Source organism: Chaetura pelagica, unplaced genomic scaffold (assembly GCF_000747805.2).
Source record: "Chaetura pelagica isolate M959 unplaced genomic scaffold, ChaPel_1.0 scaffold138, whole genome shotgun sequence".
Taxonomy (NCBI): Eukaryota; Metazoa; Chordata; class Aves; order Apodiformes; family Apodidae; genus Chaetura; species Chaetura pelagica.
In genome coordinates this window covers 3342062-3357315 of record NW_009954215.1, presented here as the reverse complement: position 1 = coordinate 3357315, position 15254 = coordinate 3342062, and the positions used below count along the sequence as shown (strand labels likewise).

Below are 15254 nucleotides of genomic sequence, written 5' to 3'. Positions count from 1 at the left end.
CCCAGGAGATGCTTGAGCAGCCTTTTATTCAGGTGCCAGTGGCTGCAAAGCACAGGACTGAAGCTGTCAGGTTGTGAGTCCATCTGCTGCACCTCTGCACCTCCAGCTGAAAGCAGTGCTCTGTGGACTTCACAGACCTGTCCTTTGCTCAAAGGCCCTTGTCCCTCCCACAGTCTCCCTGTAACTACATTTTTTTTTTTTCTTCTTTTTTGTGTGAGGGGTGTGTGGGGTGGTCAGGGAGGGAGGAGAAAGTGGAGCTTGTCCAAGAAGTGTGAATCACCAATTCCTTCTTTCCATGGCCTGAGTACAGTACTTTCCCGGAAAGGAGGCAGTGAGTCTGCTTCAGAGCAGGCACTCATTTCCAGCAATCCACACAATTCCTGAGAACAGCATTTAACTGCTGAGCAGCTGCTGCAGGTAGGACATGGGCCTGGCTTGCTGCCTTGTGGGTTGCAGGGTCCCAGGGCTGACAGCCCTGCTGGTCCATCTGTCTCCGGCAGCCACGGTGCATCCTGCAGGCCAACACTGATGGGCTTCTGGGCAACACTCCCTGGCTGCCCCTAGAGCTTCCTGAGCACCTGCCTGGCTCAACCACTGCCAAGGAAAACTGCCACGGAAAACTGCCACAGCAACAAGGGTTAATGGAAAAGGTTTTGTGCTTTAAAATGTTTTGAATAGCTTTTTATTTTTAGCCTTTGTCAAAGATACAGTGTGAAAGCCCATTGTTCTTATGGTAAGAGATCTTTACAAAGACATCAATATTTTTAAGTATTTAAAAATAGCTTAACAAAAGACTTTGCTTAAAAACTTGGCAGTTCAGCAAGCACTCCTCCCTCTGTCAGCTTTTATTCCCATCAGACCAAGGCCAGACTGTGATCCATGTATGCTGCAACATAAACAAGAGGTCTGTTACTTCTGCTCAGGGTAGTTGATGCACACAGATTGCTACGAGTGAGAAGCCTGCAACTCTCTGGCCCAGCAGATTGAAAAGTAGTATTTTTGGGTTTGTTTTTGATTATTTACCGCCCCCCCTGCCCCCAATGCAAAAGTTATTTGACATTCTTTTTAATCGAGAAGTCTCTTCTAGCCTGTCAGTTCTCTGGGAAACAGTTGTACAGGAATATCACTTGGAAGAAACCTCTTCCAAGCCTGGACCCACTCAGTGTGGGATTCTGTAAGCTCCTTGTGGCTAAGATCCACCTGTTCTGCTGGTGGGATTCATCCCTTCAGTGATGGAAGACAACAGGTGAGCTTGTGAGGATGGTTTGAGATGGCCCTTCAGAAGTAAATTTGGACCTGCTGAGACCTGTGAATCTGCTGCAAGAGACACTCCGTGTAGACTGTAACGCCACAGCCATCCTCACCTCAAACCTTTCCAGTGGGACTGACAGGTTAGCAGGCAAAGTCACTGGGGTGACACGGTGTAGAGAAGAGACAACTGACTGCTCAGAAATGTAAAAAGCCCTGTTCAGTATGTACTCAGAAACCAGGGCCTTTCCTGGGAAAGATTTGACCTTTCTGATAAGAATTAAGCAGTGAATGACTAGCAGTTCAGGCCCCAGGGTCTGAAATGCATGAAGCCTGCCTCCCCCACCCCCCCAAAACATTCCTGATAGAAGGTCCAGCTCCCATCTAGGACTTGCCTCTTTCCAAGAAAGCTTAAAGACTCTGAAAAGTGTCCCTTTTTTTTCCCCCAGTCATGTCCCTTCATCTTAAGAAACAGGGCCTGAACAACCTCCTTCATCAGCTATGACTGAAGCACATACATTAGGGTACCACGTGACAACAACTGGCTGATTGTTCCCTGGCTGCAGGAGTTCACTGGTTTTAAAAAACAAACAAAACCCCACTAAAACCACCCAAAAAAAACCTGGCTGCTCTGGAAACCGCTCAGTTCACTCATGGGCACATAAAACTTAGCTTGCTGTCACTAGGGATAAAACATCCAACAGGGAAAGATAGGTGAACTGAGAAGACTTAAATAACTATTCAACACTTGTGTACTTCAGCTTTGCTAATCTGGACCATCAGCAACGTAAGTGGCTTCAGCACTTGTGCTTGTTCTGGATCAGGCAGGGCTTATGGGCAGAACTTACTGTTCAGGTTCTATTGGCCCAACATGAAAGTCAGACTGAATATGTACATCAGCTTCTTCAGGCCTTCTCTCAGGCTTTCACTTCCTTGTGCAGGGCTTTAATTTTTAATAGGTTAAGATTAAAAAATATTTGGCTATGTATTTCTCCTTGGCTCTTTACAAAATAGGGGGTAAGTTACCTGTTCACTCCTGGAAAGAGAACAATGCACAGGGTGTTATTCTGCAGACTTCTGTAAAGCTTTTTGATATGGTGGTCCAACTTCTTCACCTGTTTCCTTAGATCCTGCTCCTGCATAACAGAATATAAACATTAAAACCCCTGTTCCTCTGCAGACCTGTAGCAATCACGGTTAGAGGTGCATGTGGCCAGGCTGTCCCTCGGGCAGAGCTCCAGCTCCAGGCTGGTGGTTGGCAGGGCAGTGCCTCAGCAGCAGGCAGAACCATATGCCCTACTCAAATGGCACTACAGCTTCCTCTGGTGACACTGGGAGCTGCAAGGAGCGCTGTTCTTTCCTGCATGGCTGCATAACTGGGCAACCTCTCCCTCTGAAGGCCAGAGCACCAGCTACACCAGTACACTGCTCTGGCTGCTCTCCTGTGGGCACTGCAGCCCCTGTGGGGCATCACTCGCTGCCAAGCAGCTCCGCTCCTGGTTTCCAGGGCAGTAGCTCCTCACTGACTGCAAAGAACATCATTATAACCTTAAACTCACAATATCAGACAGTTGCTCCATCTTCTCATGTAAGATGTGTCTTCCTTGCTTCCCGTTGCTGTGATTCATTTGCCAAATCCACCTCCAGAGATGACCTGAAGCAAGAGCTTTCCTACTTCTGAGTTTGTTTCCCTTCACAGTCCAGCCATTTATGACTTCCAGGGCATCCACAGCACTCTGCCATTTCGGGAATTCTGAAACACAAAGAGGAAGGTGCTTTGGCAGTGATGTTGCTACCCTGTTCCTTGGCACCTGTAGGGTAGGGCTAGAGGTGTGGAGCAGGAGGGAGAGGAGGAACTGAAATCACTGCAGCAAGCAGATCCTTATCTTGCTACAGGTAACAGCTTCACCAGCACTCCTCCTCCAGTTGTTCTCACCTTTCCAGAGATGATCGCTTGGCTGTGGGAAGCAGCACAGCTGCCAGCCCTCACATGGAGGTATTAGAGCCAATGAACTATAGTGGAATTTTCCTAAGTAAAGATATGTTTTTAAGCAGTTTTTTTTTTCTTTTAACTATTTACCTGGAAATTGCTCTTCCAAACAAGAGCTGCTTTCACTGAAGTATTTTAAATACCATCATGTTGGGCATCCATGAGTTTCAGCAGCTCTTGCTGTGTCTGTGCAATGGCCTGAGAGCTGCTGAATGAGCTTATTGGAAGGAAATAAGCAGGGTGTATGTGAAGATACTTACTGAGGAAACAGCAGTTCCTATGCTTTCCACTCTTGAGATCTTTTGGCAGGAACAGTGTTTCCAGATCCTCCAACTGGCTGAATTCTTCTTGCAAGTCTGTCTCTGTTAATGACTTCTTTAGCCCTGCCACATAAATCACACCTTCGTTTTCTACATCCAGTTCTAGTTCCTTTATCAAAACATCACAGTCCAGCGTTGCTGCAGTGACAGGTCTCTGGACCTGGGGTGGATTCAGCAGAAACAAAACAGCACGTCAGCCCAAGCAGCTCTGTGTTCTGAGCCTCTTTTAAGTTATTTTCTCCAGAAGTTGACAAGCAATTTACCCTCCCTTGAAAAAACATGACTAATGAAGGCTAACTTATTAATTAACTTAAAAAAAAAAAAGAGCTGTTTATATTAAGAACCTCATACTTTGTATATGGCATTTTAACATCCTGCAGCAGGAACAAAACAGCACGTCAGCCCAAGCAGCTCTGTGTTCTGAGCCTCTTTTAAGTTATTTTCTCCAGAAGTTGACAAGCAATTTACCCTCCCTTGAAAAAACATGACTAATGAAGGCTAACTTATTAATTAACTTAAAAAAAAAAAAGAGCTGTTTATATTAAGAACCTCATACTTTGTATATGGCATTTTAACATCCTGTTACTGGCTTTTCCTTTTAAAGCTGCAGCTGGAGGTCAGAAGGCATTTTAACTCCCTTCTGCTGACAGGCAAAGGGAAAAAAAGGCAGCTTTTTTTTGACTTTTTGCCAGTGGCCCTAAATTCTCCAGGCACAGGCATATGGTAACAGCACAACCAGCCACCACTTGCCCAGATGCTCTGCTGTGAGCAGATGTTCAGAGAGACATATTGGATGCTGTCCCTGTGCTCAACATCACTCAGGCTTCTGCTATTGACACTGCTTACCTTAATGCAAGATCCTGCCACCTCAGCTCCATTGAGGCTTTCCACAGCAAGCTGGGCAGCTTCCAGCACTTCATACTGGATACAGACATAGGGCTTAAAACAGAAGGACAAGACACTTCAGGATTATCAGTATCACACATGAGCCCTCCCTTTTTAAAAGTCAGGTCTCAATGAAGTTGAGTTCCCTTTTAAAAACAATATTAAAAGGTTTGGGGTAATATATATGTGACACTCCATATACTGTAGGTGTTAAAAACAATCTTCAATTAGCTCATGAATGAACTAATAGTTGTGTTTATTTGCCATTTAAGGCCCTTAGCAAATCAGCTCTCTTGAGAGGGAGAAGAAGTATCTCAGCTTCTCCAAAGCTCAAAGTCCTCTAGCTTGAACAGGACAGTTAAGCCACGTAAGCTGTGTTTATTGTAATTGTGTGGAGCAGCTTTTAGATACTCCTGAATTGTAGTAGCTGATGACTAAACCACCAGAAGAAAACCCAACCAAATAACTGGTATTTCAGTCGTTCTAATCCGTATCTTACCAAGAGATCACTCAGGCCTTCCATGCCTGTCAGCAAGCTCAGTGCTTTGAGTGCTCTCACCTGGTATGTGTCAGTTACCACTGTAAGAGATTGGATTGGTCCACACCTTCCAAATTCTCTTCTCACAGTCTTCAGGCAAAAGCTTTCTTCAAAAGGACCTGCGTAAATTGTCAGCATGTCAGTCAGCTTGCTTCTCACCTGTAGGAACATAGATTAGACAAGGAACTTCACAAAGCAAAGGAACTAACTACTGGGTGACTCCAGATAAATAACATGTCTCTCCAAGCTCTGCAATAAGGAAGACTATTGTCAAAAAAACCCAGTACCTTTGCACAAAGTCCAGCAAGGAGGTGCGATGCAACATACTCTGGATCCAAACTGAACTCAATGACACTGAATGTGGACAGGGGAACATCTTCTAAGGCTTTCTGAAGAATCTGGAGGGAAAGGAGTACAAAGGCTCAAAAAGGTACACAATGATTGTACTGCAAAAGATCAGAAACAAAGCTATTGACCTTAGAGCCCAACTTAAATTTTCATTACGGTCCAAGGAAGCCCTCAGGCAGAAATAATTCTTTAGTGAGTCATAAGAGGATGCAGAGGATCAAAGCTTATTTCCGCAATGGATTTAGCAAACCTGGTATTAACACTATTGCACTGGCAGGCAGCTTTTTAAAATAGGACTCATCTACCCACCCCCAGAACAAGAACTTGGAACAGCTTTGATGCTTGCTTAGACCAACCCACTCTAAGTCCATTCACCTGTTTGTTTGAAGTGCTCAGGTTACTCTGACACAGGCCAGAAGAATCTAGTTCCTGTCTGCCCAAAAGGAGGGGTTTCTGGCCAGCCACCTGCAAGCAGTCTAAAAAACTAACAGAGAGAAGAGAGCTGTGAATCATAGTACTTATCAATATGGTGAATTAAAAGCTTTCAAAAGTGCTTGTCAGGGAAAAATTATATAGTTCATTACAAAAATCTGAAAGAATATTCTTGTCCTCAACTTTAAAAGAAGCCTGGAAAACGTTCTGAAAGTTTTTCAGTGCTATACTACAATTTTTGTCTCTCTCTAAAGATCCTGATGGCTTCTGAAAAATGTGCCTTACTTCCTTGATTTTATTGAGGATTCAGCTGAAAGAAAAACATGCATATTTGAGAAGCTTATTACCATGGTTTGGATAAAGGTGGAGGCTCATTCAACTCTTTCTGAACCCTACATCTTTGTGACTGTAATGCAGCTTTCTTCTGTGAGACCTCAGCCAGTTTTTCAGTTGTCAAAAGCATCTCCAAGTTTAGTTCTGCTACCTTGAGAAGGAAGAAGATTAGTAGTTGGCTTTCATCTCAGCTAATTGTAGCTAACCATAAAGCATGTGCTTTCTCTGTGAGTCACCTAGGCACACGCCACAGCAATGAAGAAACATAGGCACTAATTTCTTGCCTTATTTTCTGTTGTAATTTTCAAGCATACAGCACTCTGAGCATCAACCAGCAATCATCTCCAAAAAAGTTCCCTCAGAAATCAACGACATAAGCAAGAGACTCATAAAAGCATGTGAATCATTGCCAGAACACACAAGGTCTCTCACTTCTTTCATCTGGAAAAATGACAGGCAGTTCTGAAGGCTGCAAATGTCTGAATTCTTCTTTAGCCAATACTGCTCTTCAAGAACAGCAGTAATGCTGATTCATGTCAGCGTTTGAGTACTGAAACCCTGGTAATGCTTCAGGTTATTATGATACCTGGATATATGCTGAGAGTAACAAGCTGTCAAAATTGAGGCCTGTCACAGCTCCATTTGCTCTTTTAAATAAACAAGAGGATGAGCAGGAACGTTTGGGTTTTTTTCCTTGCACACTCTGTGATTAAAGACAGAAATCTAAATTAGATGTACCTACCTTTACTGGTCCTTGCTCAATAAAGAATTGAGCCAATTCCAATGCAGCTCTAGCATCTTCTGCAGGATCATGCCCAAGCCTCTGTTCAGACTGAATCTCTTTCCTAGGGCATCAAAATTACGTGTACAGGCAGGTTATCTCTTTTTCCACACTGACCAACATTCTGTCTTTTCTAAACTGGGTCCTTTTTGGGCAAAATAAGCTTTCCCGTCTCCAAAAAGGATTTCAGCTCTGTGCAGCAGCATTCTTGTGAAATATTTCCAAAAGTTACTGCAAGACATGTTTTTGCAATGTTGAGCAAAACACTGTTTACCAGGTTTGACAGAAGCAGTGTTGATACTTGGTACTCTGATGCATGGCTATTTTTAATTTTACTTCTTCCCTGACCAATGACCCAACTCACAATGAGCACACAGGCAACCTCCAACTATGTGAAGTTTGGCTCTGCAGGGTATTAATATTCACTATGTGGATGGTGAGAACTCTATGGCCATGGTGTACAATCCAGGGGTAGCTGGCACACTGAGGAGTAGGACTGAAGTCAGCAAACCATACATACATACATACAAACTTTCACACATGAGCAGTTCTGTCTTGCTGTAGTACAACACACCTCAATTGTGTGAGCCAGTCTTGGTTGCTCTGCAACTCAATACCTGCTATTGCTACAGACCTGCCAAAAAGCTGTTTTGTGAGGAGTCAGCTGGTTGGGTCACAGTGTCCCTGCTTGCCCAAAGACAAGCCGATTTACTTTGCTACCTGATGTTTCAAGCAGGCACTAAATTCGTATTTACCATGTTTATTTGCACAGCCTCCTCCTTTTTTTTCATTTTAGTGAAAAAAAATAACTTCCATGTTACTAGTGGAAAAGCAAGGCCCTATGATCTGCCCATCACAGTTTCTAATGTTTCTATTAAAATACAGTAAGAATCTTACCCTAAAACAGCTTTGGCTAGAAATTTTAGCTTAAATCGTCGACCTTCATTTCTGGCAAAAAGCAATGAAGTATCAATAACACTGGGGTGGATCATCTGGAGGACAGAAAACATCACCAGTTTAAGAGCAGCAGTCATACAGAACTGAACAGCAACTCCAGTGTTACCTCTGCCTGTTGACTTCAGCTGCCAGTTTCTCACTGAGAGATAACTGGTCCACAGCAACAGAGAAGATGGGAATAATGAAACAAGCCCAACTCTCCTTTCCAACAGTATTGGGAAGAACTAGACTGTGCTAGAAAGATAAATTAATATTCAAGCATTTTAGGTTGCTTAAATTAAATACAGGAAGGAATTCCATGACAAAGCTATCAAAAGCAGCTGGCTGAGGCAAAGGTAAAGCTTCTGCTGCAACCCTATGTGTCTGGAGAGACTCCTCCCTTCCTTGTGGGTTCTGAACAGCCCCTTGCAAGTTTTACAGATGTAAGGAGAGTCTCTTTTAAATCATTACAGACACAAGGCTATTATTTACAATAAAGCAATTAACAAATGCTCACTAATAAGAGGAACTGTAGAGTTTTCAGGTCTGAAATAAGTATCACAGAATTGGGAAAAATACTCTTAAAGACATACTCACTTCCAAAGCCTGAAGATCAGCATTTAAAGAATGACCCACCAATACAGCATCATGGGGAAGCATTTTTTTTAGTCTGGTTTGGATGTCTGGGAGTCTTGTTTTCACTGGAAGAAGCATTTTCTTTGTGATTCCTGAGAATCTAAAAAAAAAAAAAAAAAAAAAAGCTGGATAAGATAAAAGCAGCACATTAGCAACAGGGCCTGCTAAAGAATATTGCAAGCAAGGAGTGTAAAATATGATCTCAAGTGTAACTCGGTGACAGAATGCTCCTTACTGCTTCCACTTCCAACTAAAGAGGCTATAGTGCAGGTTAAATGGCTATGAGTGCTACCACAGCTTTTTCAAAAGTTTAACTCTCAAGTATAACTTATGATGCATTTCTTAGCATCAGATAGCACAGGTAAGGAAATATCGCAAGACTGATGGTGGAAGGAGATGCTTCCAAGTAACCTGAAGGGACTGGGATACAGCCAGGCCAAACTTTGGAGAAGACAAGACTGAAGTTTTGCCTGCTTTTGTTATAATCCCAAGCCCATCCCTAGACCTGTGTAAAAAGCTGATCAGCCCCTCTATTCATTTCTTATACATGAGTAAACTTAGCTATGGAGCAGAGAGACGCAGGCTGAAATCCTGTACTCAAACCTTGTGTTCTCTTTTACAGGCAGCAGAAAAGGGTAACTTGTGCAGTGCATCACTGAGCTGAGACAGCACTGCAGAATGACAAGGCTTCTGCAGAGCCACATGGACACTGTGAAGCACAGTGTGCACACAACACTGGTTATTCTAATCACACAGCAAGAATCCTGTTCTTAACACTGAGTAAAATGAAGCAGACATCTGTGCAAACCAAAGCCCTCTGAAAGGTCCTGCATATTTAATTAGAAAGGGTTTAATTAGAAAGGGTTGCAGCTCTTACAAAGAGATAAGAAACTTCTGACCAAGTCACCTGGTGCGGTAGTTCACTACTGTGCTTTCAGGCTTGACTAGTTCATTCAAGAGGCACTGGCCCTGTGCATCCACCAGAGAGACTCGAGTCACTTCGTTCCCTTTTGCAGTCAGGCACTGTCAGGAAGAAGCAGAGGCAGTTGTTGAATCAGCAAGATGCTGCCACTCTGAAACCTCAGCGAACATCTGCTCTGGCCACAGCCAGTGTCACCACTAAGGAGTTACTCCACTTAAGAGATCTACCACTCACAGCTACTTGTTTTACACTGCAGCATGTAGCATGCTTCATTTTGCTTTTCTGTTAAATGCTCACCATAAGCACAGAAAACACACAGGCAAGCACAACACAAAAAAACCCCACTCTACAGAACTGCTGATTTCAGAGAATTGGTCCATGCTCTGCTCTGCAGAGCCGTCCCTGAGAGCATCACAGCAGAGATGCAAAAATGAAAAGCTGAGCCCAGGTTGCATTGTCAGTTATTCAATGCTGATGCTAAACAGGCATCTCTGCAAGGTCAAAACTACAGTTAAAGGAGAAATCTTCACCACAACATGCTGCCAGAACTGTGAGGGCTAAAGGAAAGATGTGTGATAGGAAGCATCTTTTCCAAAGTTAGGGAGGGCTGGAAGGTGGAAATCCACAGCTGTCTCAGGGGTCACTGCATCACTGCTGATGGGCCTGGCAGATCCAGCTGCTGCTCTGACAGCCAACACACAACTGAACTCTCTGCTGCCCTTCCCATGGCCACATCAGCACCAGCACCATCAATGAAGGGACAGGCAGCAGATACTAATGTATCAGAAATAGTTTAGCAAATACACAAGATGTTTGTCTCACTTTGGAATAGCTAGTAGGAGTTTGGTTGCTTAACTACAGTTTGTAAGGCCACACAGATTTATTCTTACCATTTCACAATCCAGACCAAAGAGGGGGCTGCTGTCTGTCCTCTGCTGATCACACTCTGTATAGATATAGCCCTTACATCCTGGGGAGCCTGGCATGGAGAGACACCCATCAGTAAGACACAGAACTCCTACCTGATAATGACCAGACATAACATTAATTGTCAGAATTTAAAAAAAAAACACCAACAAACAAACAACCAAAACACCACAATAAAACACCTAGACAAAAGCCCTCAAAAACTGACCTCTCATGGGATAGTCATTTTTCTTCTGCTCTTCCAAAGTTAAGGTGTAGCCAGTGAGGCCTCGCTTTGTTTCTCCGTATTTCCGAATGATGGGATCACACTGCAAGTCTGAGTTTTTAGGAGTGGAAGACACACCTGTGACAGACAGAAGCTACTCAGGCTCAGCTACTCGCTGCTTACAGTCAGTTTTCTGCATTGGCAAGCACACTAAGAGACTACATAATTTCAAAGAAAACACTACCTGGAACAATAAACTGGAGATAAAGAGCCAGCCAGCCTGTCTCTCTGTCTAATCATTTATCTCCAGTTTATCCTTTTATGTACCTCTCTCCAGTGTGTGTGTGTGTATATCTATCTACATCCAGTTTGTATCTCATTTATTTTGCGTAGATTTATGCACACACTACATGTTATATACATATAATTTATATACACAACAGTATATATAATGCCTATATATACTGTTATACAGTATATATAATGCCTATATATACTACATACTATATACACCTTTTCCCAGTCCAGCTACTGACACTGCTGGCTGATTCAGAGGCAAGTCACAAGACTCTGTCTCACATTACTTTTAAGAGAGAGAACAAATTTGCCTCCTAAGTACGACAGCATCATCAGCTGTTAATTCATGGACACTGCAAAAGAAGTTCTTTTTTCCTACTTTCTCTATGAAATTATTTTCTGTAAGTATTATCAGGAGAAAATATGCTCTAAGTGTGGCTCCCAAAGAAGCAAGTACTGAACTGACACCAGAATCCACAGCTGTGTGAAGTTAAATTATCCTGTAAGATTCTCTGCAGATTGCACTTAAAAGAAAAATATACCTGACATCTCAGGTCTGTGTCTGTGCTCTGTTTACAGTCAGGATGCTAGAGGACTATGGCAATACACTGAAAGTAACAGCTGTTCATTCTCCCTTTTAGGACTTGGAATTCTTACACTTCTAACAATGTCAGTGAAATCTGCACTATAGTCTCTTGCAAGTTTTGTACAAGCCTGTTGGATTACAATCAACCCTATAAAGAGTGTAAACATAGGAAATCAGTTGTCAACACATCTGTTCTTCACCTCAATTTGCTGTTCAGAATAACAAACAAAACTAAGACAAAATTAATAAATACTTAGCTTGAATTGAATGTGTATCTCTGCACCTTTTATTACATATACCTTAGAATAAAATAATCACAACATGGGTAACAAAGTGTCAGAAATTTGTATTAAAAATTTTAAAAACCTTCTCTCTGCTTTTTGCATTTACTTGTGACAATAAGCCTGGGAGAGTTACTGAACTAGTCAGGGTAACTAGTCTCATGGTTTCAGCCCTTGTATGTTTTCCTTTATAGACAAAGTTAGCACAGCAGCAGGCTGGGACTGCAGAGGATGCAGTAAGTGACTGCTGGAGTCTACCAGTGTGGGTGAATGATACCTTGTGCAGGGTTGGGAGGTTTGGGGCTCCTTCCTTCTCCACACAGGCTGACCAGGAGGTTGGCAGAAGGTCTTAGTATGAATTTCTGAAAAAGATGTGGAACAGAAGCGTCAGGCAAATGAGATATCTCTTGATCCCCACACCAGCCCAATTTAGAGGTGAATGGATGAAGGAGGAGTGGGAAAATGTTTGGTGTTTTCCAAAGGCAGAAAACCCAACACAAACCAAACCTGGTCTAATGACAGGATCTTTGTACTGAGGGGCAGATTTGCCTTGTCTGATATGATCAGAAGGCCAATCTCAAGACCTCCTTTAATAGAAACTAAAGCAAGTTCCAGACTTTCCAGTTAATTTGTGATTTGCATTTGCTGCAGATCAGGGAGAATTCCCTAGCAGTCTGAAGTACTTCTTCCTTTCTTTCTTCCTTCCAAAGTGTTGCTTCTAACTCAGAAAATTAAAATATTTATTTTAATAATCTTTTTGAGAAAGGGGAGAAATTTGACATAAAACACAAACAGTAAAAGTGACATTGTTCAACCAGTGGGAATAGCATAAATCTACTGAGAGTCTCCTCATTCACTTAGAGCAAATTCCAAATTAACAGGTATTTTTAATCTCACTGGCATCCTGAAGATGTGGGAAGCATAATAGTCAGAGTACTGAAACATCAATATGTGCTTCACCTGGGAAGGCTTCAAAGACTTGCATCTTGTAAGCCTGTTTCTGATATCAAAGCCTTGGCCTTTGTTCTGAGCTGACAAAGGCTACAAATAGACCCTCTCATTATCTTGCTTTGAGACTCCAAGATGGGCACTCCCTGCTGGAAAAGGCAATAATTTCACTGCAGCAATCAATCCTTCAGAGAGGGGCTCAGGACTGGAAGGAGCTGAGCAGAGAGCAGTTACCATCTGGAGGACTTACATGCCGGAACACTCTTCTGAGGTGTTTGAACTGCAAATAGAATTTGTAGAAATGGAGTTGGCTCATTTCATGTAGAACAATAACCACTACCCCAGCCAGGTGGCTTTGGTGATAAATCCGGCACCAGCTGCAGTTTAAAAATAAAAATAAAAAAATAAATCAAAGCAAAACGTTTATCAAGCACTCTTAAAAACAAACTTGGAACCAGCCCAGCTTTTAAATCAGTGAATGGCAAAGTGCCAAATGACTTCACTGAGGAGAGGCTTTATAGATTATCTCAAATAGCCACATATTCCCGAAACAAACATAATATGGGAGACAGAGAAAGAATGAATTACAGCAAAATACCATTTCAAGACATTAATACCTCACTGGCATTCATCAGCATGTGAGTGCACAAGTAACTTCAGCCACAGTGATGCAGTAATGCATCAAAAAAAGTTTTACAAAATAATTTTCTATTCACTCCTAAAAATCTCAAGTGGGATCATTTTTGCCTTGAGTTTCAGGATTCATTACATTTCACCATATTTTTGCTATCCCAGGTTACATGCCCTTCTCAGCCTCTCCCTTCCACTGCTGAGACATCACCCTGAAGAAGGGCTAAGTCATTACAACGTTTTTGCCAAAACGCTCTGGAATTTACATCTGCCATCAAACATGTTCATATTTTTTTGGCGTTGTATTAATATTTTTAACACGTGTTTTATTTCTCAGTGTGTGAAGCTTCTTCCATTCCACAAAACTGTTTAGCTTTTGATAACAGCATGAAACAAAACTATGAAATGGTAGAATTTTTGTCAGAAGAGGAATTCTGGTCTCTGGCCAAGTGTAACAACTGCCCCTACACACCACAGGCTGTCATTATGGTAACTGCATTGCAAAGATTCCAAAACCAGCATGGCCAATATGCCCTTAGGTTCACAACACATGAGGACACAAGACAGAGGTGATTCCCAAATACGAATGTGTTATACCTGGGCTGTGCTGCATGGTGGCACTTTCCCAGAGCTGCATACTTTAACAACTCATACAGCTGGTCAGGGCTGATTTCACAATCCTCACCAAATAAAGCTGCTGACAAGCGAGAGGATTTCTCCTGTAAAAAGGGAAACGCTAGTAAAGAAAGGTTGTATGTAAGCACACAAGCTCATGGAAAATGAAGTAATTATATGGTGAAAGGAAACTATGTACTATTTGAATACAATCAACTACATTTAAAATAACTCCCCCACACGTGACAGGCAGAAGTTTACTTTCCGATCAAATTTTGACATTAACAACTAATATTTCAATAACCCAGGTAACCTAACTTCAAAGATTTATTTACTAATAATGTTAGTAGAGGTATGTACTAAGGAGACTTGAAGTTATTTGATATGCAAACATGATCTGCTCTCTCAACCACTTGCTGCTGCAGAGCTTTGGGCATCTACACAAGTGCTGTGTAGCCACTTCATGTAATGTTTTGCTGAAACCCTTTTATTCTATTGACATTAGGGGATCTGTTTTGGGATGGGGTTTGCTGACCCCTACAGGAAAAGAAATGTTTCAGTAAATCCAAGGAAACCGCAGGAAGAAAGCAGAGAGTAGATGAGATAAGAGTGGAGACTGTACCACACAGTACAACACAACAGTTCTTTAAGCCTAAATATGCACAGATTTTCCTAAAAGCTAATCAGCAAGTAAATGCATTATTTTGGAGACCTCCACTAACCATATGGCCTGTTCCAGTGGAGGTCCTTTGAGCTGTAAAAAATTGTTATGTGATGAACAGACATCACAGCATCAAGGGGATGGGGAAAAAGGCCACAGAACACTACAGAATAACAAATACCACTCGATAAACAACTAATACATAATTTGTATTACATTATAATTTGTATTTATTGATAAACAATTTGTATTTTCCCCACCATGCTAACGAGCCCTGTGCTCATTAATTTTGGCAGAGCCTGCCCACGTGTGATTGAGCTGGTACACTTCTAAAGCCGTTTGTCTTTGGGTAAGAAATCTGAACAGAGGTGACAACCCCTGAGCTTCAAGGGGTTAGGAATCATTTGGTAATAATAACACAGAGTCGAGAGATGAAGCCATGAGGCCCAACCACTGGGTTGATCCCTCGGGTGCCCATGTGCTAAGCAGACACAGGGCTCCTTTCAAGACCTACTTTGGTTAGGAAAAATTATATTACAGAGTGTATTGTGGTTTTTTTTTCAATCCTTTAATGTAAATGGCCAACACTCAAATTCATTTGCATCTTTCCTGAAGCAGAAAGGAAGCCATTATCTGTAGGTATGATCTTCAGATGTCTCTCTAGATACGGTACCAGTAAAATACGCTTTGCAGACCCCCCCGCACCCCAGCACGAGGTGCAGCAAACCCAGCCAA

General features: G+C 42.3%; 2 protein-coding genes across 2 annotated transcripts in view; one reads left to right on the top strand and one right to left on the bottom strand.

Annotated features, from left to right (window-relative positions):
- Positions 1-659: 659 nt before the first annotated feature.
- Positions 660-12929, bottom strand: LOC104393721 (putative RNA exonuclease NEF-sp). The gene is made up of 17 exons (XM_010003234.1): positions 12864-12929; positions 11943-12027; positions 10505-10639; positions 10260-10348; positions 9355-9470; positions 8409-8547; positions 7773-7867; positions 6837-6939; positions 6109-6245; positions 5705-5813; positions 5269-5379; positions 5003-5140; positions 4405-4497; positions 3499-3718; positions 2808-3001; positions 2275-2384; positions 660-886 (listed from the first exon to the last, which is right to left on the bottom strand). Exons 1-17 carry the CDS (start codon positions 12927-12929, stop codon positions 817-819), a joined length of 2010 nt encoding a protein of 669 aa, XP_010001536.1. The 3' UTR covers positions 660-816.
- A 701-nt stretch (positions 12930-13630) lies between these two features.
- The window catches only part of ERI2 (ERI1 exoribonuclease family member 2), a 7551-nt gene continuing 5927 nt past the window's right edge, over positions 13631-15254 (top strand). Inside the window, exon 1 of the mRNA XM_010003308.1 lies at positions 13631-13812. Coding sequence (XP_010001610.1) covers positions 13631-13812 — 182 coding nt within the window. The remainder of the gene's footprint in view (positions 13813-15254) is intronic.

Excerpts from the sequence above, each read along its gene's own strand:
- LOC104393721 (XM_010003234.1), bottom strand. The coding sequence starts at position 12,929 with ATGAGCCAACTCCATTTCTACAAATTCTATTTGCAGTTCAAACACCTC. Across the intron at positions 8,548-9,354 it reads GTAGTGAACTACCGCACCAG|ATTCTCAGGAATCACAAAGA; the intron begins GTGACTTGGTCA and ends TTTTTTTTTTAG. Across the intron at positions 2,385-2,807 it reads TGGAGCAACTGTCTGATATT|GAGCAGGATCTAAGGAAACA; the intron begins GTGAGTTTAAGG and ends TCTGTTATGCAG.